The sequence below is a fragment of the Rana temporaria genome, chromosome 5 (assembly GCF_905171775.1).
Source record: "Rana temporaria chromosome 5, aRanTem1.1, whole genome shotgun sequence".
Classification (NCBI taxonomy): Eukaryota; Metazoa; Chordata; class Amphibia; order Anura; family Ranidae; genus Rana; species Rana temporaria.
In genome coordinates, this window is record NC_053493.1 from 120,863,615 (window position 1) to 120,890,765 (window position 27,151).

The 27,151-nt window shown below is 43.2% G+C and overlaps 1 protein-coding gene across 1 annotated transcript in view; it reads left to right on the forward strand.

Annotated features, from left to right (window-relative positions):
- CMTM6 (CKLF like MARVEL transmembrane domain containing 6) overlaps positions 1–26,433 on the forward strand; it is a 51,351-nt gene extending 24,918 nt beyond the window's left edge. Inside the window, exons 2-4 of the mRNA XM_040353079.1 lie at positions 17,612–17,788; positions 23,462–23,560; positions 25,473–26,433. Coding sequence (XP_040209013.1) covers positions 17,612–17,788; positions 23,462–23,560; positions 25,473–25,637 — 441 coding nt within the window. The 3' untranslated portion in view covers positions 25,638–26,433. The remainder of the gene's footprint in view (positions 1–17,611; positions 17,789–23,461; positions 23,561–25,472) is intronic.
- The last annotated feature ends 718 nt before the right edge of the window (positions 26,434–27,151 follow it).

Here is a 27,151-nt window from a genome sequence, read left to right on the forward strand (position 1 = left end):
GCGATCGAGTCCCGCGGCCGCGGTCACGGAGCTCCGGACCGGGTCGCGGGCTCGCTCCCGCGACCCACGGCTGGGCATTATACAATCACGTACAGGTACGTGATTGTGCCCAGCCGTGTCATTCTGCCGACGTATATCGGCGTTAGGCGGTCCTTAAGTGGTTAAAGTATGCAGGGATCTGGGGTAAAACTGTCCACAGAGACCATCCTCTGCACGCTGTCAGTCTGTAATCATGACCAAGAAGACTACCCTGCAGTAGAGCGATCTGAAAGCGAGGCTTGAAGCGCTTGTGGAAGAGATGACGGCGGTGAGGAGGACGGTCTATGTGGACAGATTTACCCCGGATGCCTTCATACTTAGATGTGACTGTTTTAATCATCAACCATGTGAGTTGCCAAATGTTGTACCTTCATTAAATGTAACCAACACTTAGAGGCTCCTCTTTTCTCTTTTATACTCGGTTGTGACATGACGCTACTTGTATATCAATAGAAGATTATGGGGCCCCCGGGCAATAGGATATTATGGGCCCCTATAGGGCTACACAGTATACACACACACACTGAAAAGGTACTGGAGAGGCGGGGCAGCTATAATCTTGGGATTTTTAGGCCAAAAGGATGTCGGTAAGGGACATTTCAGGGACAGATGTAAAAAAAACACACATTTCTACATACTGTCCCTGGTTTTACTGAGGCTAGCAACCCTGATGGGGCCCCCTAGTGGCAGTGCCCGAGAGCCCAAATGGTCCGTCCGCTTCTGGTGACGCTACACTGGTTCCAAGCAGGTGCTGTAAATCCTTGCTGACTCTTTATACATCTTCAAGTACATGTAAAGATAAATACAAAAACAGAGTGTACAGGCTAGCGTAGATATGACCACTTTTAATAGTGAGACATCAAGTCACTTAAATGTAAGTGGAATTTTAATTATTAAATATCAACAAAAGCAGCTCATGTGTCCCGTCAATAGATTCAAATGTACTGTCATGTAGAAGCTGGCAGTGGGAGGCACTGGATAAACCATTAGGAGAAATACAGTTAAACCTTGGATTATGAGCATAATTCATTCCGGAAACATGCTTGTAATCCAAAGCACTTGTATATCAAAGCGAATTTCCCCATAAGGAATAACAGAAACTCAGATGATTTGTTCCACAACCATTTATTCATAAGTCCTTCTGTTTATAGTCCATATAAAGATTATAGCAATGTGATAGGTTGTGTAATGTCCATCCACAAATGGAAGCCTCAACAAGGAGATTAGAAGCAAAATCCAGCAGGAGTTACAGAGTATAAGAGAGAAGAGAGGCGCATCTAAGGGCTCTTTCACACGGAGCGGACCGTTTCTGGGTCCGCTCCGTGTGTCCGTCAAAGCTCAGCGAGGATCCCCTATGGGGGACCGGATGCAGACGGACCGTCTGTCCGTCTGCATCCGGTCCGTTCCACCGAACGGAAGAAAAATAGGGTTTCTACCGTTCGGAAAAGCGGATCCCGACTGACGCGGACGCTAGCGGATGCTCCATCCGCTAACGGACGCGTTCCCATAGGGATTCATTACAAGTCCGTTAACGGACTTGTAATGAACGGACGAACGGTCCGCTCGTGTGAAAGGACCCTAAGTGTAGCAATATGTTGCTAAATGTTGTACCTTCATTAAATGTAACCATATTGCTACACTTAGAGGCGCCTCTCTTCTCTTTTTATACTCAGGTGTGACATGACGCTACTTGTATATCAAGACATCGCTTGTATATCAAGTCAAAATGTATTAAAAAAATTAGCTTGTCTTGCAAAACGCTCTCAAACCAAGGTTTTACTGTACTGCAGAGACACCCCCAAGCTGGAACATGAACATGTGATGAAGGGACATGGACCGCGCAACATGTGGAGGTGCTGCATCACCCTGCACACAAATTCACCCCCTGTTCATGTTCCATCTTGGGACATTTCTGCAGTCTCTTCTCGTGGCTTTTCCAGTGTTCACCACAGACTTTCCAACTTGATCGCCATCTCTCCCACTGGCAGCTTTTCTATGGCAGGAGATGGTATTCCTCCGGAGGAGCTGTTTGTGTTGATACGCATTGTTGAAAGCATTTATAACACAAGTGGAGTTTCAATTTCTTGCTATTGGAGACGTTTTATCTGCATTCCTGTGTGCTCTATTTCTGTCTTTATCCTTTTGGTGGACGAGTCATGGCTGCTGTCTAGGGAGATGAAGGAGGAATGTTGGTTCTGGCAGCCCCAGCATCTATAGTATGTGGTGTTTTCTCTCCTCGCCTAGGTGTGATCAGTAAGTGGTAAATATACATTTACCTCTTTAGAGTTCATGCAAATGGTCATCATTAAAATATTCTTATATATGCTGGATTTTGCTGCTAGTGGAAACAGCCAGGGTAAAATTCTTATTTATTATTAATAATAATATTAATAATTTTTTAATTTTTTTTATTCAGTTGCTTCCTAGCTTCTGGCCAAAATCTTGAGTCCTTATGGGAAGTTCTCATTAAAGCAGAGGTCCACCCTAAAAAACAAAAACAAAAACAAAAAAACCCCTAAAAATTACTTATTTTTATTTTTATATACCTACCAGAAATGGCTGTTGCTAGGGAGATCGTCCTAATCTGCCACTTCCTATTTTCGCGGTAGTCTTCATTCTTATCATTGCGTTGTCTTCTGGGGAATTGGGTGCACTGTCTTCTGGGACCCGTGTGTGTCGCAAGACATCCGGCCATTCACAAAGTGCTGCGCGACTCGTGCATGTGCAGTAGGAAACAGCAGTGAAGCCTCAATGCTCCACTACCTGTAACCCTTAGTGTGAATAGCGGCGCCGGCACCTGATCCAATGGACGGATCGGCCGATGGATGGATCGGCCTTGGGGGGGTCGATATCGGGGGCACCCTGGACAGGTAAGTGTGCTTATTAAAAGTCAGCAGCTACAGTGTTTGTAGCTACTGACTTTTAAAAAATTCAGCTTGAACACATCGCTTTAAGCACATCTTCCTGCTTGCATGTCTGATCTAATGGCAGATGGACTCCATGAAGTAAATGCTACATGATCATTTGCCCTAACTCAAGATGGCCATTGCTAGAAATCCTAGGGGGGTGTTTTCAAAGTGAGTTCTCAACAAAATAAACATGGAGACTTGGATGGGTGACTGTGCTCTGAACATCAAAAATGAACAAAATAGCATACAGTTCAGTTCCACTTTAAAGCGGAGTTCCACCCTGAAAATAATCTTTCTATTAACAGCTTGCCGTTAATGTAAAAAAAAAAAAAAAAGTTTTACTCACTTCTATCTGGCTGTTACTAGGCATATTTCGTAATCTGCCTAGTTCCGGGTACTAGGTGGTTCAACTTCCTGTCCTAAGACCCCATTGTCTCCTGGGAAATGATGACACTCATTTCCCAGGAGTCTCTGGGCATTACTGTGCCTAAAAATCGCCCAGCATGCACCTCTCCCTGAAAACCAGGAAGTAAAGGGAACTGGGCTTCACATGCCCACAAATATGATGGATACGGCCACAACATGAGCTGGAGGATATAAGGCAAGTGTTTGCAATGATTACTGGAATGATTGGGGAGCTATCAATATGTTTTAGGGGCTATTTAATGTGATTCATTCGTCCAAACTTGAGTTTTTCTTCTTGTTTCTGTACGCCTGACTAGTATGCCCAACATACAGAATCCCACTCGTTCTAATTGTCCTTGTACACCCTACTATCAACAAGAGTACACAAGCTCTTCCTTTTTTTATTGTTTTCAAGCATCTTTGGTCCAATAGACTTCAATGGGTGTGCCTGTAAATATAATAATCTGTAATGTGCTCATTATATGCCTGAAGAGCTCCTCTCCTCCCATAAAACGTCTTCTCTTCTTTCCTTGCCCAGCCCAAGAAACAAGCTCCTGACGTTACATGTGAAAAAACGCTTGTAGAATTCCTGTAATACACCCGATTTAAAAAAAAAAATGATAATAAATGCCTCTGCAGGATTATGATTTGCATGCAGGCTGAGTATTACAAGTTTTCTGATGACTCATTTTTATAAATGTGCATTTAGTGTTTTTTTGTTTACCTTTTTTATTTAAGCTTTTTTTTTTTTTAACTGCACTTTGATTGCATTTGCTTTTAAACGATGTGCCAGGTGCAGGCTCGGTTCATAATAATGCGATGCTGGAACCACAGCGATTCCTGTGGGGGTTCCTGCACTGTTTCAGAATCGCAGGCAGCCAACACTGTGCTCTGCAAAACTCTGCGGGTGTCAAAGTTAATGACACCCCCATATCGGTTTGCAGGACGCAGTGCGAACTGTGGAATCGGATCGCATGGGTCTGAACATCCATGCGATCCGATTCCAGTGCGGACAAAAAAAATGGTCCTGCACCATTTTGATGCAATGAGATTTCAGCCATGCGAATTGTCACCGCACAGACATATCACATGTGGTGTGCACAGGAATGCGGTGCGAATCACGTGTGATGTCTGGAATCGCATTAGTGTGAAGCCAGCCTGAGAACTACTAACCAAGACCGCACATGTAGTCATGTTCATAAATCTGCGGTCAAACGTCTCTAGAAACCGTCTTGAACAGGTGACACGACCTGGGAATGGAGAATGGTTGAGCTTGCCTCACAAATTCTGAGCAGAAAAAGCCGCACGTCTTCACTTTGTTGATCTGAGAGGAGGAAAGAAGGGTGTGTGCTGCAGCTGCTATCCTGTTTACACACAGCTATGGAGAACGTGGTTCAGGGGAAGAAGTAGGTCATGTTTGGTATGTAAAATGTACACACTTTCTGCAATTTTTTGAATGAAAAGATTACACAAGATATTTACAAGTGTGACGTGTAGATTTCCACACTTGGCCTGTTTTACATTTTTTTATTTTTTATTTTTGCAACCAGAACTGTTGTTGCTTTGTTATAACAGTTTATTGGAAGCTCGGCCTGTTGGGACTTCGAAGCTTCGAAGAACCACAAATGAATTCATTCTTTTCCTATCAGTGATATCTTTTGTACAACCAGAGATCCCACAGATACCGTTTGACGGATCTGGCTACAACACTATTGGGTTGAATTACGAAAGGCAAATAGGCTGTTCACTTTGCAAGTGAACTAGGTGAATGAAGTAATGTTTCTCTAGCAAATACCGCATGCCAGTGTTGGATGAATTCCACAATTCAAAGAGGAGAAATTCTGTGGAATTCAACAAACATTGAAACACTGATGTACATATGAACATTTCTATTTAAGTTTGGTTTTATCACAGATAGTACCAATTGCATTTTTTTTCTCACTCCTGGGTGGACAGAAGGTCAACATCACTTGGAATATATTTGGGACTTGAAGTATAACTATAGGCAAAACCTTTTTTTTTGGAGCTTCGGACCGGGTCGCGTGCACGCGACCCCACGGCTAGGCTTAAAGGGCAACGTACAGGTACGTTGATGTGACCAGCCGTGCCATTCTGCCGACGTATATCGGCGTGAAGGGGTCCTTAAGTGCTTAAAATGGTATGTTGCAAAGTGGATTTTTTTTTGGTCAGATGACTCTAAATTCAACATTCTTTTTGGCAACCATGAGCACCCTGTCTTCTGGACTAAAGAGGAGAGGGACCTTCCAGCTTGTTATCAGCACTCGGTTCAAAATTCTGCATCTCTGATGGTATGGGGTTACATTAGTGCACATGGAATGGCTCTATCAATGCTGAAAGCTATATCCAGGTTTTAGAGCAACTCCCATCCAGATGTCTTTTTTAAGGAAGGCCTTGCATATTTCAGTAGAAACATGCTAAACTGCATACTTTCATCTATGACAGAAGCATGGCTTCATAGTAGAAGAGTTTGGGTGATTAACTGGCTCGCCTGCAGCCAGATCTTTCACCAATTGAAAATATTTGGCACGTCTTGAAATAAAAAATTTGACAAAGAACCACCAGGACTGTTGGATTCCTATATCAGGCAAGAATGGGACAACATTCAGCAGGAGTACTGCTTCACATTTTAGATTGGTGGATACGATCCTGTTTTGTAGTACATGCAGTCACTTTGTTTTTGTGATGAAGTCTGGTGTAAAATGATCACAAATATATTTTCCTTTTGTTTTTCCCCTGTACTGTACTAGTGCACAGTAAATAAGCAGAAGGAAATTGCTGCAATCGCCTTCTCGGTGACACATTTGCTATAGAGGAAACTCCCTGCTTTTCTAGGAAGAGATACTCTGGACTGAAGAACAGCCCTATCTTATTTTATAGTCTCTTATTTCATAAGATTTTAGGGACGTTATGCATGGGGTATCGGGAACAAGAAAAGCAAGTCGGATGCAAAAAAAATGCCCTTGCACGTGAGCCCAAAATTTCCTTGGTGTAAAGCCACTTAATTGCATCTAGAGGTGGCGGAAGTAAAATGGCCCACCCCTGAAAACACTCCTCCCCCTTCTCCTGTGCAAGTATATGAATTTATAGAAAAAATGTGTGATCACAATAAACGCGCCCCAATGACCCACACCTCTGCGCTTAGGACTAAACAAATGAGAAATATCACAGCTGCTGTTTTAAAGTGAGAATATGACAAAGTATATATAACGTGTTTACATGCTAAAATAAACCATAAATTATATATAAACAGCGCTAATGTGTGTATGACCCACACAGTGAAATAAAGAAAAGAAAATAAATACACAGATGAGCAAAACCCGTGAGTAAAAGTGTTCATAAGCAAAAAAATAGTTCATAGAGGAGCAATCAGGAACAAAAACTTCTTTCTCTCTCTCAAAGTGTGAAATCTTCAAAGTAAATTTCTTTCAAAGAATTCTTCCACCACACCCGATGTGAAAAAGTGATTCCTCCACCAATAAAATTGGCCACTCACCAGAACGATTTGCCTAGCACTCTCGTGTTTCGGCACAATAGCATGTAATAATTTGTTCAAACCATTAGGCGAGCTTCCATTCCCAATCAAGTGATGAATAAGATCCTCATAAATAATGAAGAAAGTAATATGTGTGATAACGTAAAACCAGTTTAATAACACACCACATAAAAAAAAATCTGCAAATGATGCACTCACAAAAAACCAAAGTAAAAGATGCGTGAATCAAAAACACAGCAGAATTCCTCAATATTGTATGGCTGATAAACTACGGTCACGGCGGACCCAGGAAAAACAACCAGGTATCTCTCACCACTCGATCCACACTGTGCTGGTGGCCCACAAAAACTGGCGTGAAGCAAAAAACGATCGCTGGTCACTAGCGCAAACAAGCCACTGTAAAGGTCTCTCACGTTGGTTAGATGGTCAAAAGTCAAATTGTAGCCACTCCCCCGACATGTTTCGTCATGTAATTGACTACCTGTGTGATACACACAATTTAACCACTTGCCGCCCGCCAATGACAGATTGACGGCGGCAAAGTGGTTGTAGAATCCTGACCGAACGTCATATGACGTCCTCAGGATTCTGAGCCGCTGCGCGCCCCCGGGGGCGCGCATCGCGGCGATCGTTGTTGCGGGCACTGACTGGCAACATAGGTTAATCAGTGCCGCCCCAGTGTCCACCAGTGCCACCCTACAGTGTCCATCAGTGCCACCCCACAGTGCCCATCCATGCCCAGTGCCCATCAGTGCCCATCTGTGCCACCCATAAGTAGCCATCAGTGCCACCCATAAGTGCCGCCCATGAGTGCCCATCTGTGCCGCCTGTGTGTGCCCATCAGTGCCGCCTGTGTGTGCCCATCAGTGCCGCCTATGTGTGCCCATCAGTGCCGCCTATGTGTGCCCATCAGTGCCGCATACAAGCGCCGCCAATCAGTGCCACCTCATCTGTGCCCGTCAGTACTACCTCATTGATGTCCATCAGTGCCATCTCATCGGTGCCCATCAGTGCCCGTAATTGAAAGAGAAAACTTACTTATTTACAAAAAATTTAACAGAAAAAAATAAAAACTTATTTTTTTTCAAAATTTTCAGTCTTTTTTTAGTTGTTGCGCAAAAAAAAAAAATCGCAGAGGTGATCAAATACCACCAAAAGAAAGCTCTATTTGTGGGAAAAAAAGGACGCCAATTTTGTTTGGGTACAGTGTAGCATGACCGCGCAATTGCCATTCAAAGTGCGACAGTGCTGAAAGCTGAAAATTGGCTTGGGCGGGAAGGTGTATACGTGCCCTGTATGGAAGTGGTTAAATACCCCTTGGTACACTCAAACTATCTGAATCACCTGTACGATTCCCAAGTCAACCCTATTCCCGAGCCTCCTTATTGGTTGACTTGGGAATGGAAGCTCGCCTAATGGTTTGAACAAATTATTACATGCTATTGTGCCGAAACACGAGAGTGCTAGGCAAATCGTTCTGGTGAGTGGCCAATTTTATTGGTGGAGGAATCACTTTTTCACATCGGGTGTGGTGGAAGAATTCTTTGAAAGAAATTTACTTTGAAGATTTCACACTTTGAGAGAGAAAAATAAGTTTTTTTCCTGATTGCTCCTCTATGAACTATTTTTTTGCTTATGAACACTTTTACTCACGGGTTTTGCTCATCTGTGTATTTATTTTCTTTTCTTTATTTCACTGTGTGGGTCATACACACATTAGCGCTGTTTATATATAATTTATGGTTTATTTTAGCATGTAAACACATTATATATACTTTCTCAAGTATATGAATTAAAAGTTTTCAACTACATTGTTTTTACTCTATGGTTCTCTGCTTTCAGTTTATAACGTTTGAGGGTTTCAAGTAATTTTCAGGCCCAAAATGCATTTCTTCATCGCCCATTGAGGGACGCAAATTCAGAAACATATATCATGCTGCTATCACAGAAGGTTGGGCCACTTGCAAACAAATGTTGTCTTTTACTAGTGTCCAAGAAGGATGAACACACTTTCTATTGTCTTTCAAAGTCTATTGCTATCCCTTTGTATTTTGTATTTTTTTTTTTTTGTCTGTGTCAAGATACCTACACTGCTGTTTGGGTTGATCTTTTAATGGCAACTGTCTGAATCGCATTTCCTCATCAATAGATTTGGCAACTGTACCCTGACGCCGCTGCACTCTGCATAGTGACGCTTTCCAGTAGCGGTGCACCGAATGGAAATTTTGGTACCAAAACCAAAAATCCAGGCTTCACTAAGCCAGAAACCGAAACCCCAAATTACAGTTTTTGAAAAAAAAAGTTTTATATTTTTATATATAATTGTATTATATTTGTCTTTTTAATTAACATCAATTTAAATTAATATGAATTTATTTTTGGCCGTTATTGGCACCTTTTTGGTACAAGAAAAATGCAGTCTCTGACCATCCCTTGTATCATGCCCTCAGTCTAACCATCTCTTGTATCATGTCTGTATTGGTATTAGCAAAATTTCAATTCGGTGCACCTCTAGCAGACATGATGCAGGAGATGGTCAGAGACTGCAGACATAATACAAGAGATCAATGTAGCCTCACTGGTGCCTGTCAGATGCAGCCTCACCGATGCCCGGATCAGAGCGGCGATCTCCTGCTGTGTCACAGAGCTGGATTTGAGTTTCCCGGCCGCAGTAACAATGTCCTGCCTCCTGTGATGCGTCGCAGTGATTCAATGTCCCAGTATCAGAGGAGGGAGGAGAAGAGGGAAGGGAGGACTCGGACTGAGCCTCCAGGATGACACCCCTGCAATTTGCGGCACCTGGGGCAGACCTCATCCCCTTTTCGGTGGCATTTGGCAATAAGTATCCGTAGGCCTTCAGAGCCTTACTCCCACTCAGGCTGCAGAGCCCAAATTCAGAGGTCTGCTAACCCCTCTATGAAGCCTTCCGCCTGAAGGTTTGCCCAAAGTCCTCAAGTAGTTTGCCTCCTCTGCATTTGATTGCTCAGGGCATTCTTTTAAGCCCAAAGGCTAACCCTTTGTGTGTGGCATATGCTTTAGCATATGCTTTAGGTAATTGAGGCCTCGGTTTTGCGGCCTTCTGCAGGCCTCAGCTTCCTTCTGTGAAGGCCGCAAAGCCGCGGCCTCAATTACTAAGCTTCCCCAGGCGCCAGGTCACAATTTCGTGTCGCAATTGCGACCGGGTGCCCGGATTTTGTCGAGGCCTGTTTTATAGGATATTCCTCATTTCTCCAGCACCTTTTTTTTTTTTTGTCTTAGAGATCTCATATGTATGTAAAAACGCCAGGCAATTTTTTAAAACTCGTAGATACTATGATGCTGCAAATCTTTTAATAATCGTGATCATTCACTTTAATATAGAGCAGTGGTTCTCAACCCTTCTAGTGCTGTGATCCCTTGATAAAATTTCCCAAGTTGTGGGGACCCCTAACAACAGTAAAATTATTTTTGTAGTGTGGGTTGTCCGCACCCAAGGCAAGACAAGTAATTTGCGCCCCCAAACCCACGGACAGATTGCGCTCCCTGAATCCCTTCCACTCGTACAGTATTAAAACCCCTTAAGGTACATTTTAGGATGTACAACTCTTTTTTTTCTTTTTTTTTTTTTTTTTTTATCCGCCTCAGAGAACTATCAGGATACTCAATCAATTTGCGTTCAGTTCGCAGTCTCCTTAGTTCGCATCATGGTTGGAAAAGATTTTTTTTGTTTTTATTTGTTGTTTCTTTCTTTTTTTCTTTGTTATTGCAAAAGTGCTTTTTTAAATATGTGTCAATAAATGTACGAAAGGAGAGAAAGGAAAAAATACTTAAATACATAAATAGATACATTAGTTTCCCCAAGCCGAACAAACCCTCGCCCCTCCCTCAAGCCCCCCCCCAACCCTTATCCCCACCCTCCCGCCCTCCCCTATCTCCGGAATTCTGTCTCCTATTGAATCGCTCTTTGCCCGTTCACCTACCTACACTATATCATCCTATCTATATACCTTGGTCCGAGTTTAAAATTAACCCAATCCTGCCATTTCCGTTTAAATCCGCCTTCTCCCTCCTCCCCCATGTACCTGAGCTGTTCAGTATAATATATATCATTAATTCTACAAAACCAGCTCTTCTCTGTCGGGCTCATAGGGTCCTTCCATTGTTTGGGGATCAGACTCTTTGCTGCATCTAGTACATGGGGAAGCAAAGTTCTCATGTACTGTTTAGTTGACATTTCTGTCCCATGAAACAGGCAGATCCATGGGTCAGGAGGAATTTTAATTCCGGTTATCTCCTCAATTATTAGTAATACATTATTCCAGTATATTTTAATTTTTGGGCAGGTCCACCATATATGTGACATAGTGCCCACCTCAAGACAGCCCCTCCAACAATATTTGGAGGTGTCGTCTTGATAGCGGTGTGCTATGGCCGGGGTTATATACCATCGTGCTAAACACTTAAAGTTCATTTCGATCAAAGCACAATTAAGTGAGGTCGTATGCGTCTTTTTTAATATTTTCCTGGCCTCTGTCTCGGTTATACCCGTTCCCAATTCCTCTTCCCATTTGTTAATATAAGGAGGGAGACCGGAGTCTTTCAGTCCCATCAGTATTTTATAAATTGCGGATATCCCGCCCCTTCCCCCTGGTGCCAAACACAGACGCTCCAAAGGGAGCAAGTATCTATCTGACCTCAAGGGGGAGGGGAAGGAATCCACAAAATGCGTCAGCTGCAAGTATCGCCACCTATTCAACTCAAACAGTTCTTTTTTTTTACTTAATTCCTGGTAGGTAAGAATTTTACCGTCTTTTAATATGTCTTTTAATTGTACATCTGGTTTTTTAATCCAGTTACCAAACAGGTCCATTTTCCCTGGTACAAAAAAATTTGTGTCAAATAAAGGGATTAGTGGGGAGTTATAACCCCATCTGTGTTTTTTATGTGCCCTATCCCATATAGACATGGATGCCAATGTGATTTTGTGCAAGTGCGGATTTATTTGTCTAAAATGTGGCGGTATCCAAATCTCTTTTCCTAACAGTGACTTATTTGAACAATTTTCTAATCTCACCCATCTTTTCTCTTTGTTATCTCTAACCCAATCAACCACCCGTGCCATGTGAATGGCCATATAATATGTGTAAATATCAGGTACCCCCAAACCACCATGTTCCTTATCTCTAATTAACACCTCCATACTTATGCGTGTTTTTTTGTTCCGCCATATAAACCTATTTAATAACTGTTTTAGTATTTTAAAATAAGCACCCGGTAGTGCGATTGGTAACATTTGAATTATATATAATATTTTAGGGAGAGTAAACATTTTAAAACAATTTATTCTCCCTAATAGGGATCTTTGTCTCAATGCGATTCTCTTTAAATCTTTTTTAATATCATTTAATAATGGTATGTAATTCTGTACGTAGATTAAGTCAGGGGATGATGTAATATTAACTCCCAAATATTTTATCTCGGTATCTCTCCAAATAAATGGAAACTCTTGCTTATATCTCAGTACGTCCTGTGGATTCACGCTAATATTAAGGATTTCTGATTTTAAAGGATTGATTTTGAAATTAGCTACATCTCCGTACAATTTGAGGGTTTTTAATAGGTTCGGGAGTGTTATAGTTGGGTTCGTTATAAATAATAAGATATCGTCGGCGAACGCTGCGAGTTTATGTACCCCATCATTTGTTTGTATCCCCCTGATGTCGGGGTTATTTCTAATCCCGGCCAGCAATGGTTCCAAAGATAAAATAAATAAAAGGGGGGACAGGGGGCATCCCTGTCTAGTCCCATTGAACATTTCAAATGTCCCGGATAATGTCCCGTTCACCTTAACTCTTGCCGTTGGGTGTTTATACAGGGCGCTTATCCACCTCATCATTTTTGGACCGATCCCGATAAACTCCAATGTGTTCAATAGAAATCCCCAGTCTACCCTGTCGAAAGCCTTTTCGGCGTCTATAGACAGGAGTAGACCTGGGGATTTACTATCTTTTATAATCTGTGTCAACAGAAGTGTTCTAATACTATTGTCCCTGCCTTCCCTCCCGGGGACAAAGCCTACTTGATCAGTATGTACTAAATCTTTCATGATTGTTTTCATTCTCCCTGCTAAGATTTTGGCGAACAATTTTACGTCTGCATTTAATAGCGAGATGGGTCTAAAACTAGAACATAAGGAGGGATCTTTACCTATCTTAGGGATTACTGTAATTGCGGCCTCTAATGCCTCTTGCCGAATATCCCAGTTTAAACCAATACCGTTTAAATAAGAGCACATCCTGGGGATCAGAATGTCACTGAACTTTTGGTAATATGTAATTGTTAGCCCATCGGGGCCTGGGCTTTTCCCCTTAGGTGAATCCTTTAAATTATTACGAATTTCCATTTCCGTTATAGGTTCTTCTAAAAAACTAATTTTGTCATCTGGTATTTTATTTAAACATGTGCTACTTAAAATTTTTTTTGTATTAACACTTCTCCTTTTAATTTTTTCCGAGGTGTCCCCTTGTGATAGCGAATACAACTTCCCGTAGTATTCTTGAAATACTCTTGCGATCTCTGATGTTGTATATACCTTACTCCCTTTGCCTGTTTGAATACATTCTATAAAATTACCCTTAGATTTGTTTTGAAACCCTTTTGCTAGGTATTTACCCGACAAGTCACCCCATTGAAACTTCTCTTTCTTACGTCTATAAGATGCCGCTCTATTTTCATATTCGATAAGATCTCTTAATTCCTCTCTTTTTAAAATAACGGTACGCTCCGCTTCATGCTCTCCTGTTAGTTTATGGGTCTGTTCAAGCACCAAGATAGTTTTATATAACTCATCATATTTCTTCTTGGTTTCTTTTTTTTTCGCTGATCCAATTGCGATCAGTATGCCCCTAATGTAGGCCTTGTGAGCTTCCCAAACTAGTGCTTCAGACATGTGTTCGGAGCAGTTTGTCTTGAAGTACCATTCTAATTCCTGTTTTATCCTTTCTACAACCTCTTCATCCTGTATTAAATCCTCGTTAAGTCTCCATTTGATGTTACTTTTGGGGGCTCCCTCGATTTTTAAATTAATTGAAACTGGCGCGTGATCCGACAGGGTAGTTATCCCAATTCCCGAGCTTGTCACTACGTCCAATGAGCTATGATCCACTAGGAAAAAATCGATCCTAGAGTACGTCCCGTGCACGGCGGAGTAGAATGAGTAATCACGTGTTTTCGGATGCTGTATTCTCCAAACATCTATCAATTGGAGTTGTTGTAATTTTTTTTTAAGTAATTTTCTTTGTACGTCTCCAGTCCGCTGTGCACGTGACGTACAATCGAGATCCAGATCCAGACAGAGGTTCATATCGCCCGCCACAACTACTCTGCCTATCCTGAAGTCCATGAACATCTCGATAGCCCCCTTAAGAAATCTCATGGAGTTCTTATTTGGACAGTAAATATTCGCAATAGAATAATCCACTTCATTTAATTTTCCCCTAAGTAGGAGATACCGCCCCTCGGGATCTGCTTTTCTCTCTACCAGGACGAATCTAACTTCCTTAGCGAACCCTATGGCGACCCCCTTTGCCAGCTTAGTCGGAGAGTCTCCGTAGTACCATAATGGGTAATCCGGTGAGCTTATTTTAAGATTTGATTCCTGCGAGATATGTGTCTCTTGTATGAGTACTATATCTGCTTTAAGATGTTTAATTTCTCTTAAAATATTACCCCTTTTTAACGGGGAGTTTAATCCCCTTACGTTATATGAGAGTATTTTTAGGGTTCCCATAGTATCAACTAGGTAGTCACTCGCCCCACGACCACACCCATTACATTGATATTATTGTATTTGGTTGCCAAAAGTTGAATCATGTCACTCATCCTCTTACATAGGCAGGCGTTCCAATACGCATCGAGGCAAAACCATAACAGGTAGCTTACTTCTAAAACTGATAACCGGAGATACTCCCCCCCCAAACCCTCTCCCACTCCCCCCCACCTCCCCCCATTTACTCTGCACTATGACCCCTCCATTCACCCTAGCCCACCCCCCTCCCTCCCTTCCCCCACCAATAGGGGCATTACGGCCTTATATAGGCACCTGGATCCGTGGCCAACCTACTCCACCCGGCCCACGGTTCTCGCCCCAGAGGTTGAACTCTGCGAGTGTGACTACATCCGAACTGCCGCCGCCCTCCCCCCAACCAAAAGGCTGGGGGTGGGTGAGCAGCCCCAGGACCCCAGGACACCCCGGGCCCACGCCAGCCGGTCCCCCCCCCCCGCCCCCCCACGACCCCCCTCACCCCCCAGCCCCCACTTCATCGTCTTCGTTTTTTATTATTTATCTTGTGTGGGTATTTTTCTTAATTATTTTCCTCTTTTATTTCCTGGAATAAGGTTCCATGTCTGATGGCCCGGTATAGGTAATATCTTCTCTTGTGGTTCATTCCAACCAGGTATCTCTATCAATGGGATGTCCAGTCTCGTACAGAACTTAGTCATCTCTTCAGGGAACCTTAAGGTCGCGGACCTGCCCTCCTTCTTCCCAATTAGACACGCTGGGTAACCCCAAGAATATTGGATACCATGTATTTTTAAATGTTCGAGTAGTGGTTTTAGTACTCTCCTTCTAGAGAGGGTCTCGGTGGCAAGGTCTGGAAAGATCTGTAATTCGGTCTCGTTGAATGTTACCAGCCTAATGGTTTTAAGACGCTGCCAAATCTGTTCTTTATCTTGGAAATTATGAAATCTTGCGATCACATCTCTGGGTATTCCCGCTGCCAATTCCGCGGGTTTTCTAATCCGATGAATTCTTTCAAATTTGATTTTTTCCGTTTCTATTTTACCCAAAATGTGGCCGAATAATTTATCAAGTTTTACTTGGAGGTCTTCTCCTTCCAGGTCGGGCAGACCGCGTATCCTCAAATTTTTCCTCCGGTTCCGATTTTCTTGATCTTCCATTCGGTACCTCAAGTTCCTTTGTTCTATTTGTAATTCCTTCATTTGCATTTTTAACTCAGCCACCTCAGCTGCTTGACTATCCAGTTTTTCTTCAGTTTCTTCCACTCTTCTCAATAAATGACTCATGTCATCATGTACAATCGTTATCTCATTTTTTAACGAGAGCTCCATTCGTGAGATTGATAGTTCTAGTCGTGAAAACATCTCTAGTAGCTCTGTTTTTGATGGGGGTAAATCTTTATGGGTGGTACCATGTGGATCCGCAACAACCTCCTCAGACTCTCTGATTGTCACTGTTTCAGAGTACCTTCGCTGTCCATTTTTTTGTTGGCCCATTGATAGTCTGCTTTTTGCCCCAGATGTTTCACTAGGACAGTCTTTAGAAGTGTCTTGTGTCATGTATTTTTTTATAGTACCTGGACTGGCGCTTATTTTGGGGGCGTTTGCCACAGCACCCCTTACTGGGCGACCTCTCATTTCTAATATTCAGTTGATGAACCTTGAAGTGCGCTCTCTGTTCTCAGAATCATGCTGACATACTGACAATCAGGTAATGCTGGTAACTCACACACCGCCGAGTCAGACGCCGAGTCAGCTGAGTCAGACTGCGCTTCCTCCCGACTCCTCACAACTCCTCACAGCACGCCCAGCACACGGAGCCCGAACGGAACCCGAGCCCTTCAGCTCCTCCAGCGCCTGCCTAAGTCGGGACTCCACGCTCCAAGATTCCGGGAGAACCCCACGGCCTCACTCCACAGCGCGGCGCCAAGGTAACACGGCGGAAGGAGGGGCGGGGGAAGCAGGGGGAGAGGCACAGCGGGGGGTAGGGAAGAGACACAGCCTAGCGCGCGCCGGAGGGACCCATGGAGCCCACGGAGCTGCTCAGAGCTAGCAGCCTGTTCTGACGCGCACTCTCATCAGGCCCCTCCCTCACTCTGTACTCTGACCCCTCAACTCTTTTTGTTCTCCTTTCTTTCCCTTTTATCCCTGTCTATATAAAAATTAATTTATTTTTGTTTCCCCCATCCCTCTCCAGCTGTCTTTCTTGTTCTTTCTCTCCGTTTTTCTTAGTTCCTCCCCCTCTTTTCCTCTTCCTTCTATGTATTCTCTATTTTTATTCCTTCTCTTGCTCCTTGGTGGGGGGGGGGGTAGGATGAGTGGCAGTGCTGGCGCGGAATTGGGATGAGTGGCAATGTTGGGGGGAGTTCTGTTCAGCCAACTTAGGCGCTCTTGATCAAGGTCATCTGAGAACTGTAGTGGGAACTTTTAATGGCAACTATAATCACAGGTAGTGATACTCACAGTGTCACTGACTTTGTGGCGTCTAGTAGCAGTGACACCTATGCTGAAATCAGGAGACGGCTCTCCTCCAGCCCCTCCCACTTTACATTCCTCACCAGTCAGCTGAGCTCTAGTCTCTGGCCCCCCAGCCATGCAGTGAACTAAATGGGCGGCTGCGAAGAGGCTAAGGGGGTGGCCACGGGCTCCAGGATCAGCCCAGCTGGGCAGCCACAGGCTTCAGGGACAGCCCTGCTGGGCGGCCACAAAATGGCTGGGAGAGCTGTGTGGGCTTCAGGAACAGCCAAGGCTTCGGGGACCCCTGACAAATCATCATTCGACTCTCGCGGGGGTCCTGACCCCCAGGTTGAGAACCACTGATATAGAGGGATGTATTGAATAAAATCTTCAATTTTTTGGCAATTGTGCTTCATGCCAACAAGAATTTGTGTGCTGTGACGTAAAATAATGTTGTGTAAATGGCATGTATGTTATCACTGACGCAATGTATGTCTGTCTTTTACAGCTCTTCTCCTTGGTGGCATTTATATGTGAGGAGGTCATCACTCAGTGCGAATCATGCTCTGGATTATATATCTTTGAGTTTGTCAGCTGTAGTGCCTTTTTAATCAGCCTCCTCATGTTGGTGGTTTACCTCACACCTCTGCACAGGAAAATCAACATTCCAAGCTTCAAGAAAGTTGTAAGTATGACTGCTATTAACAGGAATATAACCTAACTGTATTATTTGGACCACATTTGCAGCTTGTCTGAGTATTCATAGGTCAGTGGGAGCTCGGTTTTAGTAAAGTGACGCGCACTGCAGGCAGTAAACGTTTTTCAGGTGGTCCACACATTTTGTTTGGTTTGCCTCTAAATCTGAACATGGACCTGAACTCTGAAAGTGAAGATTTGCTATTCTAAAGAAGACCTCAAGAATTGTTAAATGTTCTTAAATGGTACCTTAGCATTTGTCTTGATTTACTTCAGAAAAATATCAGTGTCTGTGCCATGACCTTCATAGCAGTACTGTATATCTGTAATATATGCTATATGAGATTTGGGGAGGTCAGCTCTATACAGCTCTTTGTTCTCCTTGCTGAAGAGAAAGCTGTATGAGGGCTTACAGTGGAAGGAATCATTCTGTGAATGGCTTTTCTGTACAGTGGAAGGAATCATTCTGTGAATGGCTTTTCTGAACATCTCTTGTTGCTTGTTGAATATTACCTGGTAAGAGGGCAGCTCTGATATGAGGAAGCAAAGTCCTGCTCCCTTACCAAGATGGCTGCCTACACATGGAGACACAATGCAGAACAAGGCATGGTAAGTCAGCAATGGGGAGACAGATGAGCTTTAGGCAGCCTATGGCCTTTATTGGTGCATAGACTTTTGCCCACTGTTTGTCTTTATTCGGCACAGTTTTCAGAGTTCAGGTCCTCTTTAAAATACTGAAAGAAATCTAGGATGCCATCTGAAATTATATTTACCGTAACTGGCTCTTTGGGTTTAGTCCTTTTGAGCACCTGATATAGAACATATGTGCAGTGATATCTGATTTGCATATTTTATTTTGGTCCATTGATGGTCGCTTTCTCTTGCTGGTTTGATTTGCATACCTGATCAGTCTTCATGCATGTCTGTCAGATGTTTCTGGGTCTAAGTGCCGGTTCACACTGGGGCTCTGCAAGGCGATCTGCACAGGACTTCAGAGGCAACTTGCAAAATGACTTCTGTATTGAAGTCGCCCTGAAGTCGTCCCAAAGTTTTACAGGAACCTTTTTCTAAGTCGGAGCGACTTGAATCGCTTCTATTAGAACAGTTCCATTGTACAGAACGAAGTACGACTTGTCAGGCAGCTAAGTCGCCCCTGTGTGAACCGGAACTCACAGATCTTGTTTGGCTTTGTTGCCATATACTATACTGTTTTTACATTTGTTAAAGCTAAACTTTAGGCTGAAATTTTTTTTTCCTTTAGTAACAATTTTCCACCAAACACAGAATTTGTTGTGCTGGTACATAAGCATCCTATGAGCTGAGATCTTACAGTGCCAGCTGGGTGACTTTACTATCTATCCCGCCTACCCTGTATAAAAGATCTGTGTACTTTGTTATTTTTAATTCAGTCCGGTTCAGTCTTGTGATCCGGCTCCCTTGTGTAAGTGGGAGCTCAACAACGCTTGTGAATTGCCGAAGGCATGTCATCACCCATAGACTGTTATGGCCCAGCCGGCGTTGGCGTTCTCTCCTCTCGCTTGCAGTTGCCACTCACTGACACATGGGAGCTGGAACTGCAGATCATGTGACCGGAGTGAAATAAAATGGGAAAAGTTCACATTTTATACAGGATAGGTAGGAGGAGGGGGGAGGAAACCTTTTTTAGAATAGTAAGGCCAGTTTTACACTGCTGCGATGCAGTTTATCCGCAGCCTGGGTGTGTCTGCAGATTTTGTGCGCTTTACGAACGGTTTTACTGCAGTCCAATAGACTTTCTATTAGGTCGTGCGTGTTTTACACATTTGCTGAAAGCACACTAAACATGCAGCACTTTTGTTGCACTTTAATGCAGCGTACACAGGATCGGAAATTCCGACAAGAAAACTGGATTTTTTTTCCGACAGAATTTTGGCTCAAACTTGTGTTGCATACACACGGTCACACAAAATTCCAAGAACGCGGTGATGTACATTACTACAACAAGCCGAGAAAAATGGAGTTCAATGATTCCGAGCATGCGTCAAATTGATCCTGAGCATGCATGTTTTTTTGCAGACGAATGGAATTTCCCGTCGGAAAATTTGAGAACCAGCTCTCAAAATTGATGTCGGAAATTCTGACAGAAGAAGTCCGATGGAGCCGACACACGGTCGGAATTTCCGACCAAAAGCTCACATCAAACTTTTCTTGTTGGAAATTCCGACTGTGTATACGCAGCATTAGAAAAAAGTGCGATTTAATTGAAAGCCTATGGCAGTGTTTATCAATTTTTTTTCGGGGCGCCCCTGAAAAGTATTTTCAGTCTCAAGGCATCCCAGTCTAAGGCTTAATTCATATTGCTGCATGCAAAATCGCACCCGTTCCTGACATGCACACACATGCTCTGCTCTTTAGGGGTGTCATTAATTCCTAATGGAACACATTGGCAAACGGACAGAGAATAAAACCACAAGTAATGTGCCTGAAAACCAGGCCAAATCGCAGGACAGTAGTATGAAACTAGACTTAGAGTGAGGCTTTTCTTCTAATTTAAATAAGCAAGTTTATTTGCAACTTGGTGCTGTGGTCTGAGGAAAAAAAAAAAAAAAAAGACTATTTAAACTGATGTTTTATAATAATTTATTTATATAAAATGTACATTCACCGGTCACTTTATTAGGTACACCTTGCTAGTACCGGGTTGGACCCCCTTTTGCCTTCAGAACTGCCTAATTCTTTGTGGCAAAGATTCAACAAGGTATTGGAAACATTCCCCGGAGATTTTGGTCCATAGTGACATGATAACATCACACAGTTGTTGCTGGTTTGTTAGCTGCACATTCATGATGCGAATCTCCTATTCCAACACATCCCAAAGGTGCACATTGAGATGTGGAAGCCATTGGAGTACAGTGACCTCATTGTCATGTTCCAGAAACCAGTTTGAGATGATTTGGTGCATTATCCAGCTGGAAGTAGCCATCAGAAGATGGGAACACTGAAGTCATTTAAAAAAAAATGGACATGGTCAGTAACAATACTCGGGTAGGCCGTGGTGTTCAATGGTACATCAGACCAGGCAATGTTTGTCCAATCTTCTATTGTCCAATTTTGGTGATTCTGTGTGAATTGTAGCCTCAGTTTCCTGTTCTTGGCTGACAGGAGTGGCACCTGGTGTCTCACACAACTGCCGCTCACTGGATATTTTCTCTCTTTCGGACTATTCTCTGTAAACTCTAAAGATGGTTGTGTGTGAAACTCCTAGTAGATCAGCAGTTGTCTGACACCAACAACCATGCCACATTCAAAGTCACTTAAATCCCCTTTATTCCCCATTCTAATGCTCGGTTTTATTAAGCAAGTCGTCTTTATTAAGTCTAGATGCCTAAATGCATTGAATTGCTGCCATGTGATTATCTGATTAGAATTTGTGTTACGAAGCAATTGAACAGGTGTAACTAATACAGTGGCCAGTGAGTGCATATTTTCCTAATATTATTATACATGATTTATATAGTGCCAACAGTTTGCGCAGCGCGTCAGTACAGTAGGATTTAGAGGACTTATTAGAGCTTACAATCTAAAAGGGAGGGTGAAATGGTACAAGACGTAATAACTGTGGGGGGGGGGTGAGCTTATGGAGATAGTGGAAGTACAGGCGTTGGCTGAAGGCAAGATAGGCTTCTCTGAAGAGAAGGGTTTTCAGGGATTGCCTTAGAGAAGGAGCTAGCCAGACAGATTGGGGTAGGGAGTTCCATAGGATGGGAGAGGCTCAGGAGAAGTCCTGGGGGTGAGCGTTGGAGGAGGTGACAAGGGAGTTAGAGAGCAGGAGGCCTTGTGAGGAATGAAGAGAATGATTAGGTTGTATTTTGAGACTCGGTAGCTGGGGGCCAGGTTGTGGATGGCTTTGTAATTTGTTGGGAGAGTGGCAGCCAATGGGGGAACTAACAGAGAGGAGTAGCAGACACTTGGCGGTTAGTAAGGTGGATGAGTCTGGCAGCAGCATTCATGGTGGACTGAATAGGGGATCACCTATGTAAAGGTAAGCTGATGAGGAGGAAGTTGTAGAAGTCGAGAGATGACCAGGGAGTTGATTAGGAGCTTTGTGGTGTCATTGGTTAGAAAGGGATGTGTTTTGGAGCTGTTGGGTGGGTTGAGGCGGTAAGCTTTGGACAGTGATTGGACACAAGGCTGAAGGGAAAGTTCAGAGTCCACCTAGCACCCTGGCATGCGGGGATGGAATGATGGCTGTGCCATTGATCTTAACAGAGTTGTCAGGGAAAGGGGTCCATGGGGGAGGAAATATTATTATAAGCTTGGTTTTGGATATTGATTTTTAGGAAGTGGGATGACCTCAAGATTGATATGTCTGTCAGTAAATTAGTGATATGTGATGAGACTGATGGAGTGAGCTGAGGGGTGGAGAGATATATTTGGGTGTCCTCCGCATAGAAATCATATTGACCCAGGGAGGAGGTGTAGATCGAGAATGAGAGAGGTCCAGATCGAGAATGAGAGAGGTCCAGATCGAGAATGAGAGAGGTCCAGATCGAGAATGAGAGAGGTCCAGATCGAGAATGAGAGAGGTCCAAGAACAGAAGCTTGGGGGACCACGCCAGAGAAAGGAATAGTAGAGGAGGAAGTAGGATTGTGACACTGAAGGTGTGGTGGGATGGGTAGGATGAAAACCAATGAGTAGTACAGTCACGGAGACCAAAGGTGTAAAGTGTTTTTTTTTTTGAGGAGGAGGAGGAGCGGGGGGTCAACTATATCAAGACAGCCAAAAGGTCCAGAAGTACTGTGTTTCCCTGAAAATAAGACCTACCCCTAAAATAAGACCTAGCGTCATTTTCTAGGAGGGCTGCAATATGAGCCTTAGTTTAAAATGCTTGTAAAATCCTATAATTCACTCTATTACAGTATTATATAATGTACAATGTGTGTGTTTCTGTAATATAAATTTGTGGAGGAAAGCTCTGATGGGTCACAGAAGCGCAGAGCGGCGCTATAACGAAGGTATGTGGCACATTTTTATTGTACATTATATACTACTGTAATAGGGTGGATTATAGGATTTTATACGTTTTTTAACTCAGTTCACACTGAGGATTCCTGTCGGGCAAAGAGAGTGGAGAGAGAGAAGACGGCACATTACATGGTAAGACCTACCCCGAAAATAAGCCCTACTGTGTGTTTTGTTACCCGGCTTATTTTCGGGGAAACGTGGTAGGAGTACAGAATATTGTCCATTGGTTTTTGCTGTTAGTAAATTGTTAGTGAGTTTTAGGAGAGCAGTTTCTGTGAAGTGTTGGGGCGGAATCCAGACTGATGGGAAGGTTATCCTTCATGAGGTGGCCGCTCATCTAGTTATAGACCAGATGTTCAAGGAGTTTGTCGGAAAAGGGGAGCAAAGAGATGGGGGGGGGGGTAGGTTGTTAAGATTGGTGGGGTCCAAGGAAGACTTTTTAATTATGGGGGTGACTAGTGCGTGTTTTAGAGACGATGCAATTTTAATCGACACTCAAGGGAACAACAACAGAAACTTGGTGACATTTTCTTCCATCTCAACTCACACAAGGCTTCCTGTAAAGGCACAAGAACTAAATATATGCCAGTGTTTTGGTGTTTATTGAGCTCCATCTAGAGGATTATGTGGTGAATTACAAATATTTCTGTTTTGCAGGATTTCTACATCACGTTGGTCACCGGTGTATTGTTTTTCATTGCCTGCATTGTGTTTATTGCCACAATAGAAACGACACCACTTGCGCAAGTATCCGTGGTAAGTTGTCATCTGTTATTATCTAAACTTCACAACTGCTGTGTGTGCCAGAAAATGTCTACAAGTATCTCGTAGAAACTAACATCTTCTCTATGGAAGTATCTAAAGTGTATTGGGAGGGTCGGATTTTTATTGCACCAGGGGGTTCCCCATTGTTACTGCTACAGAAAGTGATTGCAAATGTAAACCATTCCCAGCACCTCCCATTCACCAGAATTGGAGGCGAGCCAGAAACTTGCTGTTCAGGTGATGAGGATCTAATAAACCCAAAACCCAAATGTAATATGCAGCTTGCCAATCATTCCATGTGCTGGCTGCATCCATTTCCCTTCTTCTCTCTACTTTTACCTGGTGATCTGGGCAGGAGTGGCCCCCACTGCGGATGAAGGTGCACAGGGGGGGGCACCTTTTGGACAGCAGCATTGTAAGTCTGGGAGGAGGGGAGTGTTGGACGCACATGCCTCTGCCTCTAGGAGTCATGCCTGTGATTGTCAGGGTCTCGCAATGTCTCATGGGACTTGTAGTTTCAAAACAGCTAGTAGAGGGCCAAGGTTGCCTACCTCTGCCCTACATGCTCTGAATGGCCAGGCCTTGGGGGTTACCTAAAGATAATGATATGTATTTAAGATCTACATGTATGCATAACGCCCAATGTGTTAAATGTGCATGGTTACTGTTGTGCTACCTGTTTACCTTTCTGTCCATTTAAGGACCACTGGTTGGCTGTATCACATTTGTTCCTTACTGATCAACAAAATACTTACACAGGAGGCTGAAGGTTGGCTGAATTGTCTTCCCCTCACGACACGGCTTGTTCCCATTTTGGGTGTCCGAGGGTGCCAGACGATCCTCCTAACCTTACAATTCAGCCCTGGGAATGGATTACGTTGTCCATGCATGTCTGTCATTGTTTTGCCTTTTGTAACCATTGATACGATTCTATATCCTAATGTATGGTGGAGATCGTTCACCTCCCCCCCCCCTTTTTTTTCCTGCTCTTCCTGAAAACTTAAGAATAAATAAAAGCTGATCTAAGCGCCCCTGTTAGTGGTAAATGGTTTGTCTCAACACTCTAACTGCTACATATGCAGTATAGGTTGTTGTGTTGGAAATACAGACTTACTGGCAGGATCACAGGTGAAACAAAAAAAAGAAAACGAATGCAGCCTCTACATCTAAGAATTGGTAAGCTGCAGTATAATAAATGTTTACTTTTGGCTTTAATTCTCCTTTTTAAGAGAGTTTCCCTGCGCTCTGGGAGAAGTTTCATCTCTCTACTTTTGTCTCTGGGACAGGAATCTCCCTTGGGCCTGATTCACGCCTACGCATTTTTAGTGCTTTTTGCATTTTACAGATGTGCACTGCAGAACGTGTTCCATTGGAAACCATGTTACATGGACTGTAGAGCACATCTGCAAAATGCACTAAAAATACATGGGTGTCAATCCAGCCTAAGAGGCCGCTGACAGGGGTTGCAGCCAATTCCTACACTGTCAAACACTTGGTGTATGTCCAGGTATTTCCCCAATTTCACCCACCTTCCCCCAGAGCATGCCCCGCTCATCTGTCCCAGGATAAGACCGCAGATTTCAAATCCCCAGAGCCTTGCACTAGTTGTGTGGGCAGTGAAAGCCAATCATCCATGGAGGAAAGTGCAGTGGGCGACCAGAGGAGGTGGGGGGGGAGGGTTTGGTTTTCACCTTCATTTTTTTTTTTTTTGGTGAAAAGGTGAGCTTGCACTTTAAATATTGATTGAAATCCACTTCCCCATGTGTGACATATTGATTGTCTGGGTTATCAACTCTAGATTGATTATTCCTATCGGAAGAGATTGCGTGGAAAGGAAATCATTTATTTATTGAAGTGTGTATGGCCACCATTATTACTAATTTTGTTTTGTTTTCTCTTTTAGGCTTTTGGGTTCCTTGCATCCTTTGTATTTATAGGAGAGGTCTATAACATGTGGAAAAATAACTACTTACAAATGAAAGACCCGCCCAAGACGACGCCGAATGCAAATGGTGGCGCTGAGGGGGAGCCGCTAAACCACCCCGTCCAAGAAAACCGACAAAACTGAACTGTGTGTACATTCCGCTAGGGCTTTGCAGGCCTTCTGTCCTCCACACTTGTATTGTCTGTATTTGGTCATGAAATGTGACATCACAGCTGATATCCCAGGACCGCCTACATCACCAAATCATTTATCTGCATCCTCGCAATAAGAACTCTCTGTTCTTTCATTGTAGGGTTTGCCCAAAGGGCAATGCAGTGGGAGCTTGTGAGAAATGAGGCTCATTATAATTATGTAAATAAATTGTTTTTTTATTTTATTTTAGAAGGCAGACTTGTACACCAAGGAGAGAGATTTTATCTTTTAACCTATAGATTGCTTGTTCCCGTAAGCGGACCTCCTCTTCATATTGCCATAAAAAAATATTTATTCGCAATAAGTTAATATTAAAAAAAAATCATAAAATAAAAATTAGTTCCCTGCGTGTACAGATATGTCTAGCTCTGTAAAATGTATCGCAGCAGCTCAGGCCAGAAGCTGAATTCAATAAGCAGAATTTATCTTTTTTGCTGCTTATAGCTTGTGCTGCCAAGAGCCAACCCCCTCCTGTTAGATCTGCATGGCTTATATAAGGTTATATAGCATGGTAACGACTTTATCTCTCAGATATTTGAGTAGCAAGGTATCCCCTCCATAATTCTCACCACTACACATATGACATGGCCAGGCCTTGCTCTCCCTTTACTATTGAGGAGAACCGAGAGAAGATCCAGAGAAATTTCACTGTTGGAATCTTCTATAGATTTCTGAAGACAACCAGTAGATCCTAAAGCTGAGGTGTGGCCAAAAATCATTTGCAAAAGAAAAATAAGTTCCCTGCTGCACCATTTTCTATATATCTTCCGTTTTACACAAGCTGTAGTCTCCCACTGGCGGCAAACATCCAATGAGGACGCTTGTAGTTCCGGCTGTGGTACACTGATCACTGTAGGTCGTTTGTTTGGCACCTTCATCATTCATAAAAAGCTCTGCATTGTTTTCAATGAGTGCAAGGTGCTCTGTGATTGGAGGAGATGAATGGCATGTTTTTTCCCTCCTCCAATCACAGAATGCTTTGATTTCATTGAAATAAATGCAATGCATTTTCTTGAATGGAGGCGGAATGTAGACGGCACTACAAGTCTCAGCAGTGGATATTTTGGTGCCAAAAGGAGACTGCTGCTTGTGTAAAAGTTTGATGTGTAAGAAGCTAGATACGGGGCACACGTCATTGGGCCCAACTTATTTCTACTGAAAAAATGTCTGAAAACAATTTTTGCCTATATTTCAGCTTCAATTTATATTAATAATTGGGGTTGGACTTTTACAGGTTAAGCTCTCTGTATGATCAGCAGATACTGTGTATCCATGGCAGCCCACAGAGTGACATTTAACCCCCATTCACATCAGTTGCAACTTGACAGATCAAAGTCACATGATCAGTCACCCCCCCCCCCCCCCCCGCTATGGAACTGTTCAAAGACTTGAGTCGCAGAGACTTTCAAAACGGTTTCTGCACATTTTACATTGTTTATGTCTTT